At 35.5% G+C, this 23,550-nt stretch overlaps 1 protein-coding gene across 1 annotated transcript in view; it reads right to left on the bottom strand.

Annotated features, from left to right (window-relative positions):
* Positions 1-202: 202 nt before the first annotated feature.
* LOC149782074 (neprilysin-1-like) overlaps positions 203-23,550 on the bottom strand; it is a 52,905-nt gene continuing 29,557 nt past the window's right edge. Inside the window, exons 10-19 of the mRNA XM_089935059.1 lie at positions 23,266-23,343; positions 20,367-20,470; positions 11,993-12,051; positions 10,841-10,892; positions 9,283-9,350; positions 8,112-8,242; positions 5,716-5,781; positions 5,278-5,376; positions 1,340-1,416; positions 203-374 (exon numbers count right to left, since the gene is read on the bottom strand). Of these exons, the coding sequence (XP_089791185.1) occupies positions 275-374; positions 1,340-1,416; positions 5,278-5,376; positions 5,716-5,781; positions 8,112-8,242; positions 9,283-9,350; positions 10,841-10,892; positions 11,993-12,051; positions 20,367-20,470; positions 23,266-23,343 (834 nt within the window). The 3' untranslated portion in view covers positions 203-274. The remainder of the gene's footprint in view (positions 375-1,339; positions 1,417-5,277; positions 5,377-5,715; positions 5,782-8,111; positions 8,243-9,282; positions 9,351-10,840; positions 10,893-11,992; positions 12,052-20,366; positions 20,471-23,265; positions 23,344-23,550) is intronic.

Consider the following 23,550-nt stretch of genomic DNA (forward strand, 5'->3'; position numbering starts at 1 on the left):
TAATTAAGTTATTTATATAATATCGATTAAAAACATTCTTGTTCACAAATTTATTTATTTTATACGTACCTATCTAACTCATAATTAAATTCATGAGTAACAAAATAGTAATGGTTGGGCATTAGAATTCCTAAAACAAATTGAAAAAACACTCTCATGATAAATGCAAAATCATCAATACATTCAAATTAAAGAGACTTAGTCAACATTTGTAAACAGTTTACAAATTCATATATGGACATAATTAACTCGAAAAATTAATTTCAGTATCTTGTCACCACACATTGCATTTCTCGACCGGGTTCATGTAATCTGTTCGCTTGCAGCCAAAAGACTCTGCGAAGTCTCTGGAGTTCTGAAGTGGTCCAATTACCCTGGAATAACCGTAATAAGAAAACAATACGAGTCATTTTTAGAATCCAGTATGCGCTTCTGTAAAGCAAAAGATGTAGATTCTAACTGCATAACATGTGTATGTTCCCTTTATGGCAATTACACCATGTATTTTTATCCATACCACTTGAAATGAGCGTATTATAATATAAACATTACAATTAAATCTATCTGATACGATTTCCATCTCTGTAAGTGAACCTAGGTTAAAGTATATAGTTCACTGTCGCTAAAACAATTTCCCTATTATTCGTTTCCAAAACTTCATCTAAATTTACCAAGCATCCAAACAATTTCGACGACATTTTCAAACGACACCCATAAATGTACAGTAAACCAGACTTTCCACAATATAGTGCTTATGTAATCAAACACCGTTGGCTATTGACGTTACGGTTTAGTAACCACAACTTTACCACCAAGCGTTTAAACGGTCAAGTCAAACAACGAATGTTTATATTTTATACAATTTTAGGTAACGCTTTAGAAACTGAAAACTTAATTTATTTGTCAAATGAATTCATTCTTTACAAAAGTCTACACAGCATCGAATACGCTGCAGTATATTTAGATATCTTTGATTTCCTTGGCAATTAATTTTTATATTTTGAAATATACGTTATTTTAGTAAATGTGTACACGTTCTGTAGGACTACATGCAACATAAAGGTAGTTTTGTAAGTTCAAACCAGTCATGTAAATACTGCTACTACTACTACTACTACTACTAATAATAATAATAATAATAATAATAATATTAACAATAATAATAATAATAACAACAATAATTAAAATAATTATAATAATAATAATAATTTTCACATTCAATAAAATGACGCCTAAAATACTTATCTTTAGGCAACGCAATTCACTTCAGTGTCAGAGTTTCTAATGTACCGGTACACACCAATCAACTAAATAGATAATGCCAGGAAAGGATACTGACCTAAATCTACCTGGACTGTGTGAGGCTGTCAATATTCTATCGATTGCCGCCTGCTGCCTGAGATTTTCACACCAAAGCTGTGGAAAATGACAGCATTAGCATAATAAAGGATAAGCAAAAACGTAGCAAGATGTTTACTTGTCCACACAAATTTCCTGACAAACACGAGCACATTTGGAATAGTTAACAACGTACAGACTGGTATAAATAAAAGGTAACATAGTCATTCAAGTCTGATAATTAGGTGACTTTGCCCGACATTCAAATGATTCGGTTACTCTTTGAGATACACGGACATACCAAGTTTCAGGAATCTAGGTAAAATAGGTTCCACATATTCAGGGTGTAATTAATTGTTACCTGAAGTCACTAGAGCATCATAATTACGTCACGATGCCCTTGTTATGATATGGCAGGATTATTGGCCTTGATATGCATCCCCGCTGCAATTTTAGATGTTGTGCAGACATTTATTGTTACAGTAACCTAGTGTTGGTATAGCTGAGCCATTTTTTTTGTGATACGTCCACATGCCAATGTGGGTGAAAGACGGACCGACATATTTAGGTTGTAAAGAACAAAATTTTAAAAAGATCACTCAGACGTGAAGACATAACTCACTGCTATGTTTATGTTTTGCTTCTTCGAGAACTAAACACATATCAGTTATCATGACCGTTGGTGAGGTGGGGTTCACACTATTAAGGGTGTAACAAACGAATAATTGAAGTACGAAGTCACTCAAGCGTACAAATTAGATCATATTGGTACAGTGTTCAGTGAGTATGTATTTGATCATGCATTTACAATCCAGTTTCCATAAGTGTATATGAAACAAGGTTTAAGATTTTGAGACTATAAGGAAAGATCAACAGAAAATATAAACGTCATTCAAGAGTGCAAATTATGTAACAGAGACAAAGTTTTGGTATGGTTGAGGTACTATTGTCGAGAGATATCTACATGCAAACGTTAATAAATATATACTTAGCGTGCAAAGAACGAAAATGCTAAAGTAACTTCGATGTGTAAAGTATGTCATAGTGAATTAGTTTTAGGACAGAGGATTTACTCTTCCTAATATGTACCTACATACCAATTGTCATAAGTACGGTTAACATAGGGTCTGGGATACTGGGAAATAACGAAGTAATATGACGAAAGCGAAAGAGCAAACACACGAATGAAAGGTAAGATGTTATATGGCCAATTTCACGAGCAAGGGGATGTAAAACTAAGTAATACATTCTTAACTTACTTAGTAATAAATTTAAGTAATGTTCGATGTATTTAGCATTTAACAGCGCAGAACAGAGTTTAAATTTTAAAATATATAAATGCACAAAGTACCACGAAGTTTTGTATTCTAAAATACATTTTTTTAATGTGTAAGCAAAAATTTAAATGGTTTCGTTGCCGCGTACAACTTTACCCAAGGTGCAGAGTTTCATCATTCGCTATTCAAAAATAGTAAGTGAAGTTTGCCCACTGCTACAGGTACCTCGAGTTCTCTGGCAGTAGATTTCAAGGTTCTCTCTGTGTATTAACGATAAGACACTGAAGCAATATTCAGCTGTAGAGTTGTTCAAGTGGAGTCATCAAACTCTGATGTTTTATGGAACGCGAATGATGCAGTCGATGTTGATGTTGGCTCGAAGGACGAGTCCCAAATGATCAATGTGAGGGGCCAAGGTTCTGGACCAAAAGGGTCTTTTGGATATGGAGACTCTCGAGGGATCCTTTGGGAGCCAGAGAAGAGCGGTCCACGCTAGGCCGCTCCTTCACAATTGAACAGGAGACGTGTAATCGGAAAGGTCTCGTGATGATCGACTGGATGCCACGAGATAGATAACACCAAATGATCCACATTGGGATCAGTCTGATTCATTATCACGATATGTGTGAAACTCAAATACAGTGTTACTATATGTTTGAGAATAAAATTTAATTTCACTGCGTAAGTTAAATTGAAGTTATACACGAAGTCATACTTGTTATGAACCATATGTCAATCATGCTTCTTTATAAATGTCATACAAAGATCATATCATGTTGATAGATTCACATGTCAAAAATGTTTACAATTACATATATTAATCACATTTGTAAATACGTCGATCATATCCGCTCATATATGCGATCGTTTCTGACTATTTGTTGAAATTCTATGTTTTGCTTTGTTCCATGCAGGAACAATATCATTTTCTTATATCCATTGTTGAACGTTGTGAACATAAATTTGTTATGTCCTTTGTTCGAAGGTATGCGCATGAGTATGGTGTCAGATTTATTCATCATTCGAATGTATAATAAATAAACATTTAATTACTGTATCTATGTTTAATGTTTTCGATAGATCCAGTCCCACCCAGCCTCATAGGTATCGCGCAGCCTATGAAACATTCTACTAAACGATGTGGACAAAACTCCAAAAGAGTTTATTTTATTTCAGAACGGACTGAATGCAGTTACGTGACCACAAACCTGGCATTAGGAAGATCAGGGTCCATTGCACTGTTTTCTTACAGAATTTATAAAATCTAATGTGTTTTATGAATGAATGTTAGTGACACCTACTCGGCAATGTATTTGTTATTCTTGTGATGCAGTTCTACATAGCATGTACGAAAACCGTTTGACCAAGTCTACGTAATATAATGAAAATTTAGCAGATTGAACAGTAATCAGCTTAATTAATTAGGCAATTAAGAATTGAAATTCTCGAGCTAGACGATTCATATATTTTAAAGTCCTTTAAGTAAGTGACACATGCATACCATCTAGGTAATGTTCATTTAAAGCTAATTATTTTGACTGCTTCTTACCAGTTTACAAACCAAAATTTAGTACAGATGTATATCACATGGGACTTATTTGACATTAATATTTAATATATACATACGTCATTCATAACATATTTTAAACCAATATTTAGTACATCCACACATCACACGGAACATATTTTAAACTAATATTTAGTACATCCACACATCACACAGAACACCTTTTAAACCAATACATATTACAGATATTCCTCACACGGAACATCTTTAAAACTATTATTTAGTACACATATATTTCACACCGAACATATTTTAAGCCAAAATTTAGTATAAATATACCTAGCACGGAACATCAATTAACCCAATATTTAGTACATATACACATCACAATAACATATTTTAAACCAATATTTAGTACATATACACATCACACGAAACATCTTTTAAACCAATATTTAATATATATACACATCACACGAAACATCTTTTAAATCAATATTTAGCACAGATATACATCATCGCCAATATTTTGTACAGATATACTCAAACAGAACATCTTTTACACTAATATTTAGTACATAAATACATTACACATAGCAACATTTACAATAATATTTAGTAAATGTATGCATAACACACAGAACATCTTTTATAGCAATGCTTTAGTGCATATACATCACAACGAACATCGTTTATAAAATTATGTAGTAAATATGTATATCACCAAGCAAAATAATTGAAATATCGCAGGTTGGACCTTGCGTTATTTTAAATTTTTGCTTAATCGTGTTATTCTGTCTCTGAAAAGAAAAGGCCGTGTGGGCTGTGTGGGACAAAGGTTGTCTGGGTCAGTTCTTTGTCTGATTTGGAATCAAATAATTGCTTCAGGAGATATGGTCTCGAAGTCGCGTGGGCTTGGCGAGAACGATGGTCACATATACTATCAACTTTGTCAGATTTTGTTTTATGATTACTACTTACTTGTTTTCATTTTGCATTTATTCTTGGATTACAAAATTTGATAATATTGTCAGTAGACATTATACAATACTAAAATTGTGTGTCTGGAAACCACAGCACCCAACAGTATCAAGCTCCATAACTTAAAAGATATACTGACATACTGAGTAAACTTAATACAGCATCATGGCTTACCTGAGCATAACTAATAAAGAAAAGTTGATTGTGATTGAAGTTTAGTCCAGGAAGTCTAGGTTCTTCTTTGCCCCTCTTCTTTACCCAGCTTCTATAGGCCTTTGTAAAAACAACATATAAAACCATATGATCAAATAGTACTACTGATATTATGTGTAGAAAACAATTCAAACTTTAATATAATGCTTATGATTGGGTCATCTGATAAAAACCCAGAATGCATCTGACAAAACCTAAGGTGTTTTTAACCATAGCTTACAGATGACCGTCTATTTCCCGAAGAATTTAGATGTTGCATGCATAATTAGCTAACGTTTTAAATATTTTCTAGTTTTCGTTTATTGGTTTTATTTGATTCTCTGGCGCTTATGCACTCCTTTTAAGGTATATGAGCGGAACTTTTGTTATAAGAGTAATGGTAATCGTACAGAGACTTACTCTAAAACTCTGCTTAAGTCCTCCGTTATCAGCAATATTTTCGCCCTGAGTGTTGATACCATCCAACTGAAACGATATCCGTTATGATATTAAGAGCAATAATATCATTTATAGAAAATCATTTCTGGAAAACCAATTAAACATAATGGCGATGTAGTGTCTATATAAAGTGAACGATGAGAGCGGGGACATTGAACAATAAGGAAATTCTATAATAAGAAAAGAATCCCTCTGAAAACGTTACCGAAAATACTCAGTTAGAAAGTTTCTCTCCCATATGGAGGATCATCGATTCTGGCTAAAGAAGATCACAAGCATCCGTTATAGATTAGCAGGCAAACCATAGGGCTGCATGAATCTCAGCACCGTCCCTGCAACCGTAGCTAATTATACGCCTATAACTTGCGCCGAACTCGTAAATAGTGTTTCAAGTAGAATAATTGTAGACATGAAAACGTACACCTCAAAATACTACTGAACGCAGAGCAGAATAACCGTGAAAGAAAATAGTGACAAAAGACCAGCGGATATCGATAAAAATGTGCTTTGCTTCAATTCTGCAGAAATAAATGAAGGGAAAACGTCTATAGCGCAGATCGAGTACAAAGCAATCAATGACACAATAACCCACTTCTAGACAGTGGATGGTCTGGATCTAGTTTGCAGAGGTAAAACGTAATTAAACTCAGAGCCAACGAGATGTCCTATAAATCTAACTCACTGGTAAGTTTCAAACTCCGAGAGAAGCATCTTACATAGCCTGTGTGATTCCATTCATTTCTTTGATTTGGAATCGAGACGTGCAAGGTTCTAGCATCAAACGGAGTAAACTAAAGATGCGTGATGCTCTCAAACAATCTGACAATAATTAAGACGGGCGAAGGCTGCAAATGACTAATGATTTTGAAAAGAAAAGGCATGAAAATTGAAGAAATTAGAGGTAACGCTAGGAATGAGTCTATTTAGATGGTGGAGAAAGTACTGGTCTTCACGCTGAATAGAGGCAATGAAATTGCAGCCATCAATAGCCGAACAGTCTCCAGTTTCCGATAGCCATCTTTAATACAAAAGGAACCAAAAAAATAAATAGAAAAGAACACCGAAAAGAGATAGGCGACATGAACTGAAAGACTACATAGATAATGTAAAAATTCTCGGCATTAGGTCCAAGAGCTGCTGTGAAAAGATTGTAGCTAGTCAGACAGATCAGGGGAACATGAATGACAAGTGAAAAGGTCTTAGGGCATAAAAGAACTAACCTAAAAGAGTATATTATGGAAATATGTAGAGTTTTTATCCTTTGTTCAGGATCATAGACCTCAGAGTAAAATCAAACAAAGAAAAATAAGAGAAATGAAGTTTACCAATAGAACAAGCACATAGTGAAACATAATAGATGGAAAAGGCAATAGATTGATGTTGTTCAAGGAAATAATTAAAGAGCTCTAATGGAATCTGAAGACGGCTTCAATATACATTAGTAAATAAAGAAAGAAAAAAAACAGAAGTAATGGTAATGCCACTGCAATTCAGACACCCGTAGGTAACAAGATTAAACGCCATTGTAACAGACCAGCGGATCAATAGACCATGCCATTGTGTAGAACGCAAGTAAAGTTGAGACTGCCAATCATCTGATATTTGGGTATGGCAAACAAGCCAGAATGCGTAAGTAAATCGGCATGACAAACAAACCCTTCCGGTACACTGACAACTATTTAATAAATACAAGTGCACTAAAATGTTGTGTGATTACAAGAAAGACAACGTTGTTGGGAACTGAAAGGCAAAAATCATGCGACTTCAACATCCTGACTGATCGTAGAATGCGTCACAGGAGGACAGACATAGTGCAGCGCGACATCTTAGGCATTACAGTACCAGTCAAGGTATTGCTAAGTATACGAAGAAGTTTTTTTCTAAAAAATTGAAAAACAATTACACGGCCACAAAATTTGGAAAGGTTTGGAAATTGTGGTTTAAGTACCAAAAGTTATAATGTACAAACTTAACAAATACCGGAGAAATACAAGAATGGCATTAAAGCAAGAACGGTGAAATAAGGCTACACTGCTATTTACAGTACTAACACTGTGTCCGACTCATGAAATGATTAGCCCATAAAAGTAGATCAATTCAAGCAGCTTGAAATAGTCTGCAAAATGTATGTGTATGACAGGAATAATAATAATAAGAATAATAATATGTCGTTATTCTTATTATTTCTCCTTAATGTAACAGTGCAACCCAGCAGAAGTAAATATGGATACTATTTGTCCTAATTTATGTATTAGACGTGTAGCCATGACTTACTGTTAATATTATCGAATCATAATAATTTTTTTTAGTTTAAAACGTAAGAATTGTCAGGAAAAGTTAAACTACTAAAGTGTTACCGTCATATTTGCTTCTGGAAGATGGTAGCTGCCATACTGGTCTACTATACACTTAGCCTTTGCCGTAAATCTTTTGATGACGTCATCTGACCACCATTGTTGTAGGTTACCGTCCTTATTAAATTGTCGGCCTGCATTAAAAAGATACGAAGATATTCTAGTTGTTCTTTGTTTACGGACAGCTTGAAAAGCAAGGTTTTAAATGTAAAGGAAAGTTTGAACAATCCCTAATTGATAAAAGATATATCCTTTTTGGAAGTATCAAAAATGAAACTCTTAGTGATTTCTGGATATCAAGAAAAATCATTGCAAGATACCTAACTGATGAGACACGTAGATGATAAAAATAATTTGCAACACAAGAGAAATAATCCTGACAGAGAATTGCAAACTTGATGCCATAGATAGGTGATGAAGTCAATTGGTGGACCGGTCTGACGGCCTAGTGGTTAGAGCATCCGCTTTGGATGCTGGAGGTCGTGGGTTTGAACCCAGCCGGGTCATACCAAAGACTTATAAAAATGATACTAACACCAGCCTCGCTAGACGCTCGGAATTAAGAGGTTAGTGTTAAGACTGATCGGCCTGGTGTCAGGGTAATGTGGCTGAGTGAGACATTATCCAACATGTCTGCGGCATGATGCCCCAGTGCTAGAAATCACTATAAACTGCCACGCTGCAAATATCGTAGCGATATGAATGAGAAATTGTTAAAGCCACGTTAAACATCCGAATCCACACACCCACACACACACACATTAATTTGTGAATTATTTCGTACCATTTGTAAAATTTCGTAGACAAAGTAATGAAGAAACATGTGCAATGTCACGTCTCCTGAAGGTTTAATTCTTCAAGAGTTAGCGTCTAGAAGTTTTAATGTTTATACTTTTTCAAAGTAACAATTTTAAATTTATTTTACATGAATGCAGTTATAAATGCAACAAGCTCTATCAATTATTTTAGATATATTTACACCTATTTGTGCTGGAGATCGTTGATTTCTTAATGATATTGGTATTGTTTTCGACGTAATTTTAACTAGAAAGAACCGTTTTCTCTTTTGCTGTTTTCAAAGTTGTCATGGATTCTAAACATGGTCACTGTGCCAGGTTGCCTAATGATTGATGGATTGCCATTTAAATGGTAAGGAAGCAACCATACAATGTACCTCTGTCATCAAATCCGTGTGTTATTTCATGACCGATTATGACTCCTATACCTCCGTAGTTCATGGATCTGAAATGCAGATGCATGATATGCTGTTAAGTAGGAATTATAAAGACGGGGGGATCGGGATGAGGAAGAAGAAAAATGGTTTGTAATAGATTATCTTGTATTTTCATATTATATAATTAAATTATCAAACGATTGGAGTGATACCCGTTTTTCTCCAGCCTCTATAGCTACTATATTGACATGATAAATAATACATCAGAAAAAATTAGTGTATGCTTATATTGATCGTATGGTTAAAATGTTTTTGCTAATAAACAGCCGAAAAATATATCTTATGCTGTACAAATCGAAATGCTTTCGTTCGCCTCGGTCATTATGCTTACACTTTGTATTGCATTATTCTTTTTTGTATTAAATCTGCAGCATGGGAACTACGTGATTTTAATGGTATGAAGCTACATATCAGTGATAAGATGTAAATAAATCGTGTACTTAGATTAATAATGTTAATTAAACTACAAACAAATTTATTTTACAGATGTATAATCTACCAATAATTAAAACACTGCGCTAAAATAGACAGAAAGACATTATCTTAATTTATTATGTTTACCCATTTTTTGGTCTGTTACAATTGTGCCAAATTTACAGATTGTTTGTCTTTGACAGACAATACAATATGAATATTTTTTAATATAGTTACGTTTGTAAGAATCAAATCCAAAATTAATCCAAACATAATCCACCAATTCAATTTTAGAAGTCCTATGAATGAAATGTTCTAATGAATTCAAGTTCTAGTCCCAAATAAAAATCCGAAGTGGAAGGCAATGACGTCTAAAGGTAGTCAGTATAGAGCTGATGTGTACATTCCTATTTAAATCCACAAACAATAATGTTTCGTGTTTGAATTTCCGAAATAAATTTAAATAATTGTCTTTGTCCAAGAATTCTGTGTGAGCACTCAAATATTTCCAGGAAAAATAATTAATCTTTTAGAATCTAAATAATTCGAATAAAAATTAAAACGTAAGTCTCAAACCTGTCACAAACACACACTTTCCAGTGTTAAGAAAAAGTCCCAACCGAGAAATATCTCTATAAACAAAGGTTATACAGTAACTTGAAACACAAAACAGATTCCCGGATGAGGGTCAACTCTCTAATATTTTCGATAAATATTTACGTCTAAAAGCACGTAGTCCCAGTATGACCTTGACAAAACGCAATCATTTTACTCTATAAGAATAAGATAAAAATAAAAAGTTGTTTACTTGTCTCGGTGATTTCTGAATTAAGGTCGGGAACTAGGTCAGTATAAGATACAGAGTCTGGTGTTCACGATTAACTCTAAGGTCAAACTAATTTCTGGAAAATATAGAAATTCTTAAAAACAAAATTACATTATTTTGACACATAATGAAACTAAAACAGTTAAATTAAATCAAATATAAATTAAGTCAAATATACATAACACTATTCTAATTTGCATTGCTTATATTCGTTTAAAAAATCGATACCAAACATATTGATAAAATGTTGCATCATACTTCGGTTGGTTCATGGCATAAAGTGGCGGTTGCAGAAATCCTGCGGGAAACGCTGAAAATATAACCGTGAAATTTTAAAGAGATTCATGAAGAAGTAGATATGATATTTTAATCCAAACTAAATGGAGGCAAAGAAAGAAAGACAAAAAGGAAGCCAATGCTATTCTCATGAATAGAAAAATAAAGTAGAAAAAACTATAAACATCGTTTTATTTGTCGACAGTATCGAAATATCATCACTTGTATGCTGTTTCTTTATTTTATTGAACTCGTCTAATTTTAGTAGATAGTGTAAAACTATTTTTTTTTATTTTTAAATTATATGGAATGATTGTTAATTATTGATTTCAACTGCAGCACCTGAAAAATTACATTCTCTAGCTTTAAGCCATGATTAATAAGCCCTGGAGTGCTTCTAAACACTAGTACTTAGTGAATACGGCAAAAAGTACAAATCTTTGCATAACTCCGAAACATACGCTCAGTTGTTTCAATTCAGATTTAAAAGTCAAGCATGTTCTCCTACCTGACATTTTACCATTATGATCACTTGCTTCACAAACTGAAACCTGTCAACAAACATCAATACCCGGTAAACACGAAGTCAATGAAGCGTTAAATGAAGGACACTTTTTATCTTTCCAGGAAGCTATGGTGGCTACCAACTAAAATCTGCAAAATCTCAAGGCAAAAATCTCTTAAGTGTACAGGGAGGTGTTTTAGTTATCAAGGCAAGTTCGCAAAATCCCTAAAGAGTGATCACTTAACGATGCTGGAAGCTGTAGCACTCACCAAATAAAGTCTTCCAAATCCCTTAAATAAAACTCCTCTAAATGTACATTTCCATCGTTTAATATATTAATTCTTTATATATTGAAGTATGTTTACTTTTTATTACATTTAGGGCTGTGTGTTACATGTACCTATATGCATACACGATCACACACAAAGCCATCTTACTACCTACGACATATTTCTCGTATGTCCAAGGTACTCAATGAGAATATGAGAATAACATATCAATGGGAATGTCTAGACAATAAACCGACTTAGGACTCAAGGTTTAACATTTCATAGAAATGATGAATAAAAATACCATACCCGTTCTATAATCGGGAGGGAGCAAAACGTACAATAATTCTGTATGCTTACTTATCGAATTCTGAACTGAACTGTAGAAAGCATTTACAATTGCTGGTGTCAAACCCCATCTGAAATAAAATAGTATTGTTGAAAATTATTAAATATGGGTGTATTTTGCTCAATACATATATGCTGTGTTTCTCTTTTTTCGAGGTGGGAAGAGAATATGTTAATGGCTTGTTATATGTAAATATTTGTCTGAGAAATTGAAACCTTTTCATTGGTGCGCTAGTACACCTGTACAAACTTAGAAGTGCACATGCTCCCTCTAATAATTGATAACAGGGACCGTAATGCTGAACAGATGGAGCGAAGTTGATGGTATCCAAAAAAGTCTGCTACTGGAAAACTATAATGGAGCAATTTCATCCAAAATAATTAGTTTTCGAGTCACAGTAAGCTATTATCAACTGCAATTTCAAGATACTATAATTCTGCAACTTTTAAAACCGTAAGAACACCCAGACGTTTACAAAACTAACATAAACAGTGATGACAACACAAACGGATTTTTGATTGGCATTGAACTTTACCTATTCAAGAATCACTTTTCTCTTCCACAAAATCGGCTCGAACATGACTTTCATACAAACACACACACAAATACAAACACACACAAACACACACACACACACGCACTTCCTAAAAATATATGTTTGTTTTATCTAATACAGCCATTCGATTGGTTAGAATACGTTATTGCAATGCATGGTTTTCTTTATTTGTCTGAGTCGTTTAATCGTTCTGGGAAAACTATGACTCTGATCTAACATACGTCTATTGGTTGCTTCAATTATCTTTCCAGCATAAAAGGTACGAATGTAGGTCAATTAGCAAATAGCTTCATCACTATTCTACGTCAGATACATCAGTTATATGCAATGATAAATCTAATTTTAACCACAAACACCAAAGAGGGTCTTAGTACCAGTCTGGACAAATGTTTAGCCCTTCGAACTGAACTACATCTAAGGCAACTAATTTTACTGCTATTGCATCTCTAAACGATATTTTAGCATTATCACCTCCGGTATTTGTTAAAGACGGTAAATCAAACAGGCATCATGTATCAATATTTATTATTATTACACCTCACCCATGATTAAATTCTCTTATAATGAATAAGTCCGATCCAAACTGAAGCATATATTAGATAGTACGTTTTGGTCTATCATAAAAAGGAGCTAAACTGTCCAAATCACCCAGAATATATGCGAAATAAATCGACCATTTATTGTACATTAACTGGATATTATTCATTCGGTGGCTACTATTTCATTCATCGGTCCCCATGCTATTGCTAAGGCACCTCTGCGATCGTTGCATCTCTGTAGTAGCAGTAACGGAGTAGTCTTTGATATAAGCAATTGGCAAGGCAAACTCTCTGATTAAGCCCGACTTCTTTGGTTTCTGTCAGGATAATTTCGGACACAGTCTCACATCTTCAAAACAAGATCTTAAATGTCTGCGTTAAACAGTTTAAATTTTTCAGCTTGGTCTTCGAAAATCACAAGCTCGCCTGGGTCAACGTCAACAATTAGTATCAATAAGCCCACGTGATTTATGTGAATGTTTGAGTGCACGCAAATCTTTAATAACACTATATGCACACATTTGCTCCACCAAGCGGGCTTGCAAAGGCAGAGTCGAATAAAACAATAGATGATGTCTACCACCTCGAGCTAAATAATGAAAACTTTCAAGTAACGGTTCAATCCAGTACGAGTCAAAATAAACGTGATGTTGAGGTGTTACAACTCGTTCATTCCCCAGGTTCTTTTGATGAATCCAGGCAGATTCCTGTTTCCTTGAGGGTGGGATCACTGCGACAATGCGTTCCTTAAAATGTACCACGGAAATGATAAACTGACTTTGACGCTGCTAGTAAGTCAAGATTGCTCAGTGGGCACGCGAGCAGCTTCGCACCCATTAGCAGCGAGTTCAATTGCGAATTGTGTCTGGTAGTGGAAGACCTCCGCCAGAAGGTATTCTGAGAGCCCTCCCGGATTGTTCAAGACATTTTACTTGTTTATTCGTGTACCAAACACTCTGCGGATTTTTCCACCGACCACCGTTTTCATTGTCACTATTGATGCAGTTCCTGCGACTTCTCATGGAGCTGATTTTGCAGCTACAATAGCCACAGCCGCTGAGAGATCTAGAAATGACTGACCAAGTCGTTTTCTGGGACAACTACATGAGACAATTCCAGTTAGCACTGTCGTTATAAACCTCAATGTGACACTGAAATGGTTTGTATTGCGCCCCTCATTTTAGAAAACTGATTAGGCTAAGGTGAATCTAAACTTCGTGATGTGACTATGTTTTTGATTATGCTGTTCAATTCCAAGAATCAAGACAAATACAGGCAGTAGAAAGGCATCTCAATAATCTTAATTCAGACCATCGGCGAATTCCATTAACAACACTGTAACAGGGAGCATTACAGCAGAACATTTGTGACCGGAAAGGGACTAGAAGGTGAGTGCAGGGACCCGATTTATACATGCATGTTGAGCACAGACTGTCAGTACAACTCTAGATGTTCCAAGAATAGTTGTCAATCGGGTATATAAAAAATGAATAAAGTCTTTCTACTTAATCTGGAGTCCCATGTGAATGTTTCGGTTTCGGCCCATAAACGACAAGCAAGTCAAACACAATTTCTTAAATTGGTTACTGGTGACCATTGAAAAGCAAATAAACCTATGACATTCCTAACCGGTCAAATTTTATTTTATTAGCGAGCTGTCCGCCGTGCACCTGAGATATTTCCTGCAGAACGCTGGCTTTCACTGAGTCTATGGTAAGACTGAAATTACAGTGGTTACAGTGGTGATGTACCTCCGGAAGTCATTAACGATTACAAACATGTTTCTGTAGCCATTTAATGGAATAGTAAATGCATTCTCAATATTAATTTTGGCAACATAACTCTACAATGACGAACGCCTGCGTCCTGCCAAACTGCATCGATGTGAAGACCCTTTTGGTAGAATGTGACAGTGATTTGCTCCGAACATAGCCTTGCAAACATCTGTGCTAAACCCAGATTTATGACTAAGAGGAATCACGCCTACTTAACGCCTTGGGAATCCATATTTCTACGAGGATTAGTGCCAGTAACAGTCAGTGTTCAAGCAGTTCATGCCGCGTTTCTGACTTATTTTGTACATATCTGCATTGAAGGATCTTTGAGAAACGTCATAGATGGAATTTGCGTAATCGTGACAATCGATCGAGTCTGAGAATTTTCCAAGCAATATGAACGTTGCTCATACGTGCTTCAATTTCCTTCCCAACAATGAAAATATTGTGAGCTGCTGAACAACGCCATAATACCCATGTTAACAAATAAAACTTTAACGTCACGAGTTAATTAATATCGTCGCTTTGTATACGTTTTCCATTTAAGAAAGCCTCACATGGAAGAAAACACCGAAACGTATCATGCGATTAGCGCTCAGTTTGGTGTTTTGTACTAATATCTCTAGCCAGGTACGAATACTGCAACGCGTTTTTACTTTGATCTATTTTCAAATGCATTTCCATGCCAAATGAGGGATCGGATACCTCTTCAAATTTTATCCTTATTTATACATTATTGGTTTCGTCTAATACATTTTTGGTGGCTTAACTACTCGCATTTATGCTTATTTCACAACCGTAATCCGCTTCTCACTGCCGTATCTGGAATTATCCAATCGCTTAGACATTGTCGAAACAGTTTCATTGGTGATATAGTGACTTGCATAGGCCTTCTTACAGTTCTTGGAAGTGTAATCGACTTTGATACTACTCCCGTTGCTACAGTCACCAATTGTGGCTGTTGATCTTGAATTGACTGAGCCATTCGCAATCCAAGAATTTCGACCAATCCGCAGCAACATTTTTGATACAATGAACAACTTGCATCGTAATTTGTTTAGTGATCTGTGCGGCGCGCAAAGGCAAAGCCGCGAACTCCTTTGGGGCTTCTGTGAACAACTTCAGTTCAACATCATTAAGGCCATTTCCGTAAAATGTCATGTAAACCGGTTTTCGCACGTTAACAACACCCACAGCTATCACACATCAACGAACGATAATCACTTAATAAATATGAAGTAAGTATATTTTAAATTCATATTAGTACTGTCAACACGTGCTTAGCCTGGTCCACAAGGATAAAACGAAGATTCGTCAACAGCGATTGTGGCAAAGACGATAAAAGAAAGACGTTGAATTAATCAGTATCAAATAATTTGCTTCCATCGATTGGGAAAAAGACAAACAGTATGTTACTCTGAGCAGGTCGGCTTGTGAAGGCTCAGCTTTCATAACTGCCACTGAGAGCGTCACTGCTTAAATTGATCTGAATCTTTGAAGTAATCCTGGCAATGTCAGTCTCTTTAGGCCTAGCGAGAATAGGTCTTATCGACGATAGTTTGAGCCAACCGCATACGGTGCAGATTCAATCGGAATGACAGATCACTAAAATGGGCCCGGTTTATTTTTTGTTCCCATCATTGAGGTGGTTTCTGCGACTTTTCTTACCTATTCATTGGATTCCGAAGTCTTGGTTACAATCTCTTTGGTGCAATCAGCAGTGCAAACGCTTGTTCTAAGCACAGTGTGAGGTCTTGCTGTGCAAGCTGTCGCGACTGTAACATATCTTTGATTCGTTTGCGAGCATCCAAGCATATATTTGAGATAACCGTCCTGTTGATTACGCGTTGCTTTGATATGTCGATCAGCAGCCTCTGCTATGGCATCTCAGATGGATTTCGTCGTTCTATATCTTTATTATAGTTTTTAAAAGCTTTGTCAGACGCTTGCGTCCAAACTTGTACGATATTTTCCCCCGGTAAAGCAGAGATTCTAGGCAAATCAATAGTGAGAAAATTCTAAGGGTCTCGAGTGACCCGCAAAAGCACATTCTGAAACTCATCCTACGAGCAATCCATGGCACACCAGGTCCGTCCAATTAATGTTTGCTTGGATTTTGCGCTTCAGTATCACGAAATATCATGAACATAAGGCAGTCTTGGATCACTTTAGGTGCGAAAGTGTATCGTTGTGTTACAATATATAGCGTTGATGTTCTGCGTCGACCTCGGGAGAAAAGTATCGCGAGCTTTTCTTGGTGTTCAAGCATTGCATCATCATACATGACAAGAACATTTGCATTCATATCAAGGTCGTCAGTAGCAGTGACTTCACAGATTGTTGAAAATAAATAAATAGTAGGTGACGAAGTCCCTTGGACTACTGAAGCGCTTCCGTAAAGTAGAAATTCGCAGACGTACGCCAACGGCGCAATCAGGTACTAAGTTAAACATCCTGTGATCAGATTCAACAACAGTTGTGTTTTCCGAATTCAGCATGGCCACTGATAACCATACAGATGAGGAACGATTATTTGAAAATAAGTGTGCGAAGGAATGTTTAATGAATCTTATCCGGAGTTAGTCCTTTAGAGGGATCTCGCGAGTGGGTAACACAGCTTTGCTCATTCATAGCAGGGATTTATAATGAAATCGCGAGATTTGTTAAAACATGGTGAAGCGATTCGGCAGAATACTGTCACTGTTGCCCATAAATTATTTTTGCTACTAACCGTATTAACCTCACTGTGAAACAATTGAGTTTGCTGTATGTAGGGGAGTTAGAATGCAGACATCATCGAGCTACTGACCCAGTATGGTTCATCGATGCATTTACAATTTCAAACCGGATTGATAACCAAAGCGTTACCGTTTTGCGCCTAAGGAAGAACAAGCAACAAAGCCACCAAGCTGATTATTTCTGCGAGAGTAATTGCAAGGCATTCCTTGGGATACGGGATTACCAAAAAGATCTATTCTGAAATCGGAAGTTGATTCATAATCGCGACCTGACCGTATGTGTAAGTGATTATTTCATTGGTGAATATCCATCGCTTGGCTCCAAGCAGGGACAAGCTCACCTTGGTGAAACAACGCACACCCATGAAATGTTTCTTTGACATGATCAGAATTTCTGTGTTCGAATTCGAGTCGCTCATGAATACATTTCACATACACGGTGAATCTGAGATCTTTTGGGACAACAACCCGAGACATTCCTTTCGCCCTTTTGATATTTTACTTGAGCCAACTACAATTAAGATTTTGGGTCGCGGTCCCAATTATCCCTAAATAAGCTTACCCGAGCAATCATACTTGAATGTACCAACCACCTTTTTGTTGGTGTTTTGGGACTATCCCAAACAAGATCAACGTAAATTCGTTTTCGAAGATTTGTGCGTGGACTATATAGTTGTGGATAGTCTACATGTCCAAAGCTGAGTCACCCAAACGTACTAATATCAGTGACTTTTACAGGAAAGTCAATGTTACCAAGATTATGTTAGGCCTGGTGTGTTTGTTTCTAGGTTGGTCCTTTTTACCGCTCCAGACGCGCAACACGTATAAGATTGCCCATTCAAAATGCTTCTACGTTTATCATTTTCCATGGAGAATACTTTTCCTATAGGTATGTAACTCGACCCAGATCACGGTCTACAAAGGGAAATATCAAGCGCAACCTCCAAGCATCCGGAAAGCGTCAAATCCTGAACCTACTCTGGAATAGTTTAATCCTTCTCCAGGATCCTTTCATAATTTTCACTAATTTCACTATTAACTGTGTCAGTGTCTTTATGGTTCAAGATTACATCAGCACCATTATGAAACCATGACTGTGGTGTAATTAATGGTGCAAAAACATCGCTGACTACATCTTCCGAATTGGTAAATTCTAAATTGAGAACAAAGTCGACCTTGAATCCGTATCACCCACCTGCTGTAAAGCTGATACAATTCCCATACCCATGTTTAATAGAAGTTTTATATCTTCTCTGTTTGATTAATATCTGCTTGAGATAATCACCCGGTAACGGCAAGAGCGCATGTTCAGCTTGAATTATTTTTATTGGTCAGCGGCTATAGTAGATGAGATGCGGCAGCGATTTTATTGATCCTCAGCAATGCGCGCAATTTCCATCTGCTTGGCCTGCAAAGGAATGTTGATATTTAATTGTGCCTCTTTCACGCAAAGCTTTTTCACAGTCTGACGCGATTCCACTGAGACCTAATAACGCAAGCAAATCTGCTTTTCTTGCGCATCTTGGTGTTCTTAATGCACTTTCTTGCCGAGATTGTTTTTCAAAAATTAATTTACAATTGATGTAACCAGCTGTGGTTTATGGTGGATGTTATTGTACAACCTGCCGTGAGTCATTAACGAATCAAATTAACTGCAATATTGCTTATACTTTTCGCATACCATTTGTTATTTACAATCTATGCTCCCACAGTAGTTGCCTTTGTCGAATCACGGTGGGCATGCTTTTATATACTAGACCTTCCATCAATTCATATTTTCAAAACTTATTCTTTACCAGGACCAGAAAATGCAATCAGTTTAGTCTAGGCTATTATTTCATTGACTGTTGACTTTTTCCTTCACTGTGTTAATATTGTCAGGTATTTCTATAACAACTGGTTCAATATTTGGTAAGATGGCGAGTTTTGTCAGCGTGCACGATAATAGTCTGGGACAGATCCGCATGTATGCAAAGCTGATTGTTACTCCGAATTCACGTTTATTTATTAGTGGAGTACCGAGGTCAATGCATAACACTTGACCATGTTTCCATCGTTGCTGTTCAAAATTAATTTCTAACTCGATTACTTTATCAAGATAGCCCGGATACGTATTTGATGAATCAAACATTTTTGAGCCCCTCTGACAAATCTGTATGATCCAATTAAGCGAAAAATTGTGTTTATCTTTTTTATGATACTGTAATACTTGTCTAGAAATATAGCCACAATCAATATACAATATTACCTCACAAAGGAAACATTCGCATTAAAATATATAGTATAGTCATGACCAATAATAATATATTCTGCCAGCTATATGTCCACACAGAGAAAACAATTTCTGCTTAATATATTTTATGCAGCAGAGCTGTGATCAATAATCATAGTCATAGGCAACTACAGCTTAGTATTGCCCTAACTGTGTCACTAAGAACAATAACTTCTCTAGCTCCTAGGCCCATTGCGAGTTCGTGTAAATTATACATAGGGTACAGAATTCTTTGACGTATATGACTGAAAATTCCAAAAGCCTTATAATTATACTAGTATATAAATCGACTGTATTCTTTGTAAGCTTTGGAATCAAGAAGAATAAACTGGCTTATGGAAAGCACGAAAATGGGTTAATGGAAAAGGTATGACAACCAGAACTAACTTGTAAACTTCGCCGAACACAAAGAGAGACGAACAAGGCTTACACTATGTTCCCATCAATTGTAGAGCAGCATAAAAGTGAATGTTGAATACAACAAACTGAAATACACCTTACTTACTCGTTCTTATCATACGCTTCTCGGAGATTGCTCAGCTCAGCTACTGCAGTCCTTTTAAGATTTTGTAAAACATTCTCAAAATATGTATTTCGATCCACTGCCACCTGTAATTTACAAACTCAGCAATATATTTTGTAACAGCCCTTATTCAATACATTTTTGTCCCTTGCGGAACCTCATTATGTGCTGTCTATTCAACCGTGTTATCGACATTTGCCACATTCGTCAGCTCAAATTCTTAATGAATATGCAATTGTTGTTCATAAATTATATCGCACCATTGATAATGATTATAAATATTTGTAGCTATCACAATTAGCGTTAAAAGCAAAGATAAATTCCATTTTAGAAGGAAATATGTCACGAAGCAAATCAACATTCCTTAACAGCTGAGGTTCTCCGTTCTACATTTCGGATCCGGAGTGTCTGTTTCAAATCCGTGTTGAAGGGTATACCAGTCGAAAGGATTGTGGATAGAGTATACAAAGCTCGATGGGGTATTGTAGTTTTCGATTACCCTACCGTTTGTTTGTATTACCCTTCGGATTTAAAAAATAAAATTCTCCAAATTTATACAAAACAATACCTTAGGGTAGTTGCATTACAATAAAATTAAAATAAACAGTACCTGGGGTCCTTAAAATTTTCATCTTCAGCGAGTTTCAAACAAAACAAGGGTTTCATTACTAACACGGCATCTTTCTTTTCAGACAATATATATAGTTCGCCGTCATCGATAAGTTCGTAATAATTCCTTAAGTTACATCTCTTAAAACACATTTGCGTAAAAGTTTTGTTTAATTCTTTTTAGACGTATTAAAGCTAGACATTGCAAATATTGTATGCAAAGACAGCTTAAGCGGAAAAGGGACTGGTCACGAAATCTGAAAAGGACAGTGGGCAGTCCGTGTGGTTATTTACAACGACAGCGTCCGTTTGGTTTGCAATGCAATCAATATGATTAGACAATCAGGTTAGAAATTTTAAATTCATAAATGAACATTATTTACATCTTTGACATTTTTCATTTTTAAAATCGGTCAGGGGCTACAAACCTAAGGAAGTGCAAGAGAATACGATATTTCAATAAAAGGAAAAGGCAGAGATCCAGAAGTAACAAAGAACACGTAATAGCAGTTATGTGCATCTATATATACACTTTCTTAAACATAAACTCACCTATACTATTTTGCTTAAGCAATAATACTAATACAAGTTTCTTCAAAATTTATTTCAAAGCTTTTATTTTCTTTTATTATACGTTTTGACCATCACTTTCTCTGCCTCTCCCTCTCTCTCTCTCTCTCTCTCTCCATACCTCACCCACCCACTATTTACTTGAGGTTTAAGATAATTCATAGTTGAAGTGTGAGAGCTGTATTAACTTTCCTTCATCGAGAATTACAATATAAATTCGAATTCAGTTAGTAATATCCAGTTAATATAGTTTTAATGCAGTAAACAGTAAAATAATTTTTGGATTAACAAATAACGCTACGGATTATAAAATTACTATATGAAATTGAGAAACATAGATACGTCACCATATAGTAAACATAAAGGATAAATCCCCTTTTACAGGAAATGTCAATGAATTTATTTTCGTATTAGTCTTGTTCATTATAAAATGTAGTAGTTCTCAATACACATTTAAGCAACCGTATCATTGTATGTGAGTATTTAAGAACACAAACACACCCAGATATATAAATTACAGTTTTGGAATATGTGATGCATTATATATATATATATATATATATATATATATATATATATATATATATATATATATACAGAGCGAGAAACAGAGATAAAGAGAGCACACACACACACACACACATTGAAGCACTGAGATCAAATGTTGGATATATAATTAAATTTAAATAGTTTAACTGATAGACAGATTACCATGTTTTGTGGACGCAGTGGACAAATATAATCAGTCATGACAAAATGCATAAATGACCGGCAGCAAGGAAAATAATGATAATAATGAAACATTAGGATAACAAAGTGGTAAAGTATAGCAAACATGACTTCACATTGTCGAACGCTAATAACTGTATCGCACATAGAATAATTTAAGTCATTAATATTCAAAACTTAGATATGGAATCTTCGATATTTTGATCCTAAATTGTTTCTTTTGAGCATAAAGTGTAATCGTATGCTTTCTGTACATTGTAATATCTATGATCATATGATAAGGTTACAGTCTAATATCTATAGTCATATGCTATACGTACCATGTATTGTCTATAATTGTATGTTATACGTACAAAGTAATATAATACCATTTGCTATACATACAATGTATTATGATTGTATGTTATACGTACAGCGTATTATAGTGATCATAAGATACACGTACAGTGTAGTGTCTTTGATGATATGATATCTGTACAGTGTAATGTCCACGATCATATTCTATCAGTCTAGTGTGACGTCTGTATTCATATCATACACGTACAGTGTAATGTCTGTGATAATATGTTATATGTACAGTGTAATGTCTATGATCATATGCTATCCGTACAGGGCAATGTCTATGATTATGTTACATGTACAGTGTAATGTCTACATTCATATGCTGTCCGTACGTTGTTATGTCTATGCACCTACGAAATATGCTAGTCGTCATCATCTACATATTTGGTGAGACCCAACTGCATATTTTCTTTTGTGTGCTTTTATATTATTGTTTTCGTTGATGTAATTGCTTCTCCCACTCGCACACGATTTGATTTCTTAAAACTATCCCTTCTTATACAACACGCAAATAATAAATGAGTACTGAGAAAGGCTTCTCGGAGTTTATCTCCCATGTTACCTAGTGGCCACAAAGGATAACATGAAAGAAAGGTAATAAGGAAGAAAGAAATCATGCAAACATACTTACATTTTCATACAGTCTTTCCAGACGAGTATTGTTGACTACTTCATCTGGATATCCTATAAATTCCTTTATTGACATCGCCTAAAAAAAAGTGTTTCCAAAGTATGATGAAATATATCCATACATATTTTCATTTCGCCTGGGTGTAATCAGGCCACATAAAGGTTCTTTTGTATAATCATGTTAGCAGCATATGTATGTATGTATGTATGTATGTATGTATGTATGTATGTATGCTTGCATATATATATGTGTGTGTGGGGAGGGGTGTGTGCATGCGGTTCACAC

This window comes from Sinohyriopsis cumingii, chromosome 15 (assembly GCF_028554795.1).
Source record: "Sinohyriopsis cumingii isolate HCF-2022 chromosome 15, ASM2855479v2, whole genome shotgun sequence".
In the NCBI taxonomy this organism is placed as follows: domain Eukaryota; kingdom Metazoa; phylum Mollusca; class Bivalvia; order Unionida; family Unionidae; genus Sinohyriopsis; species Sinohyriopsis cumingii.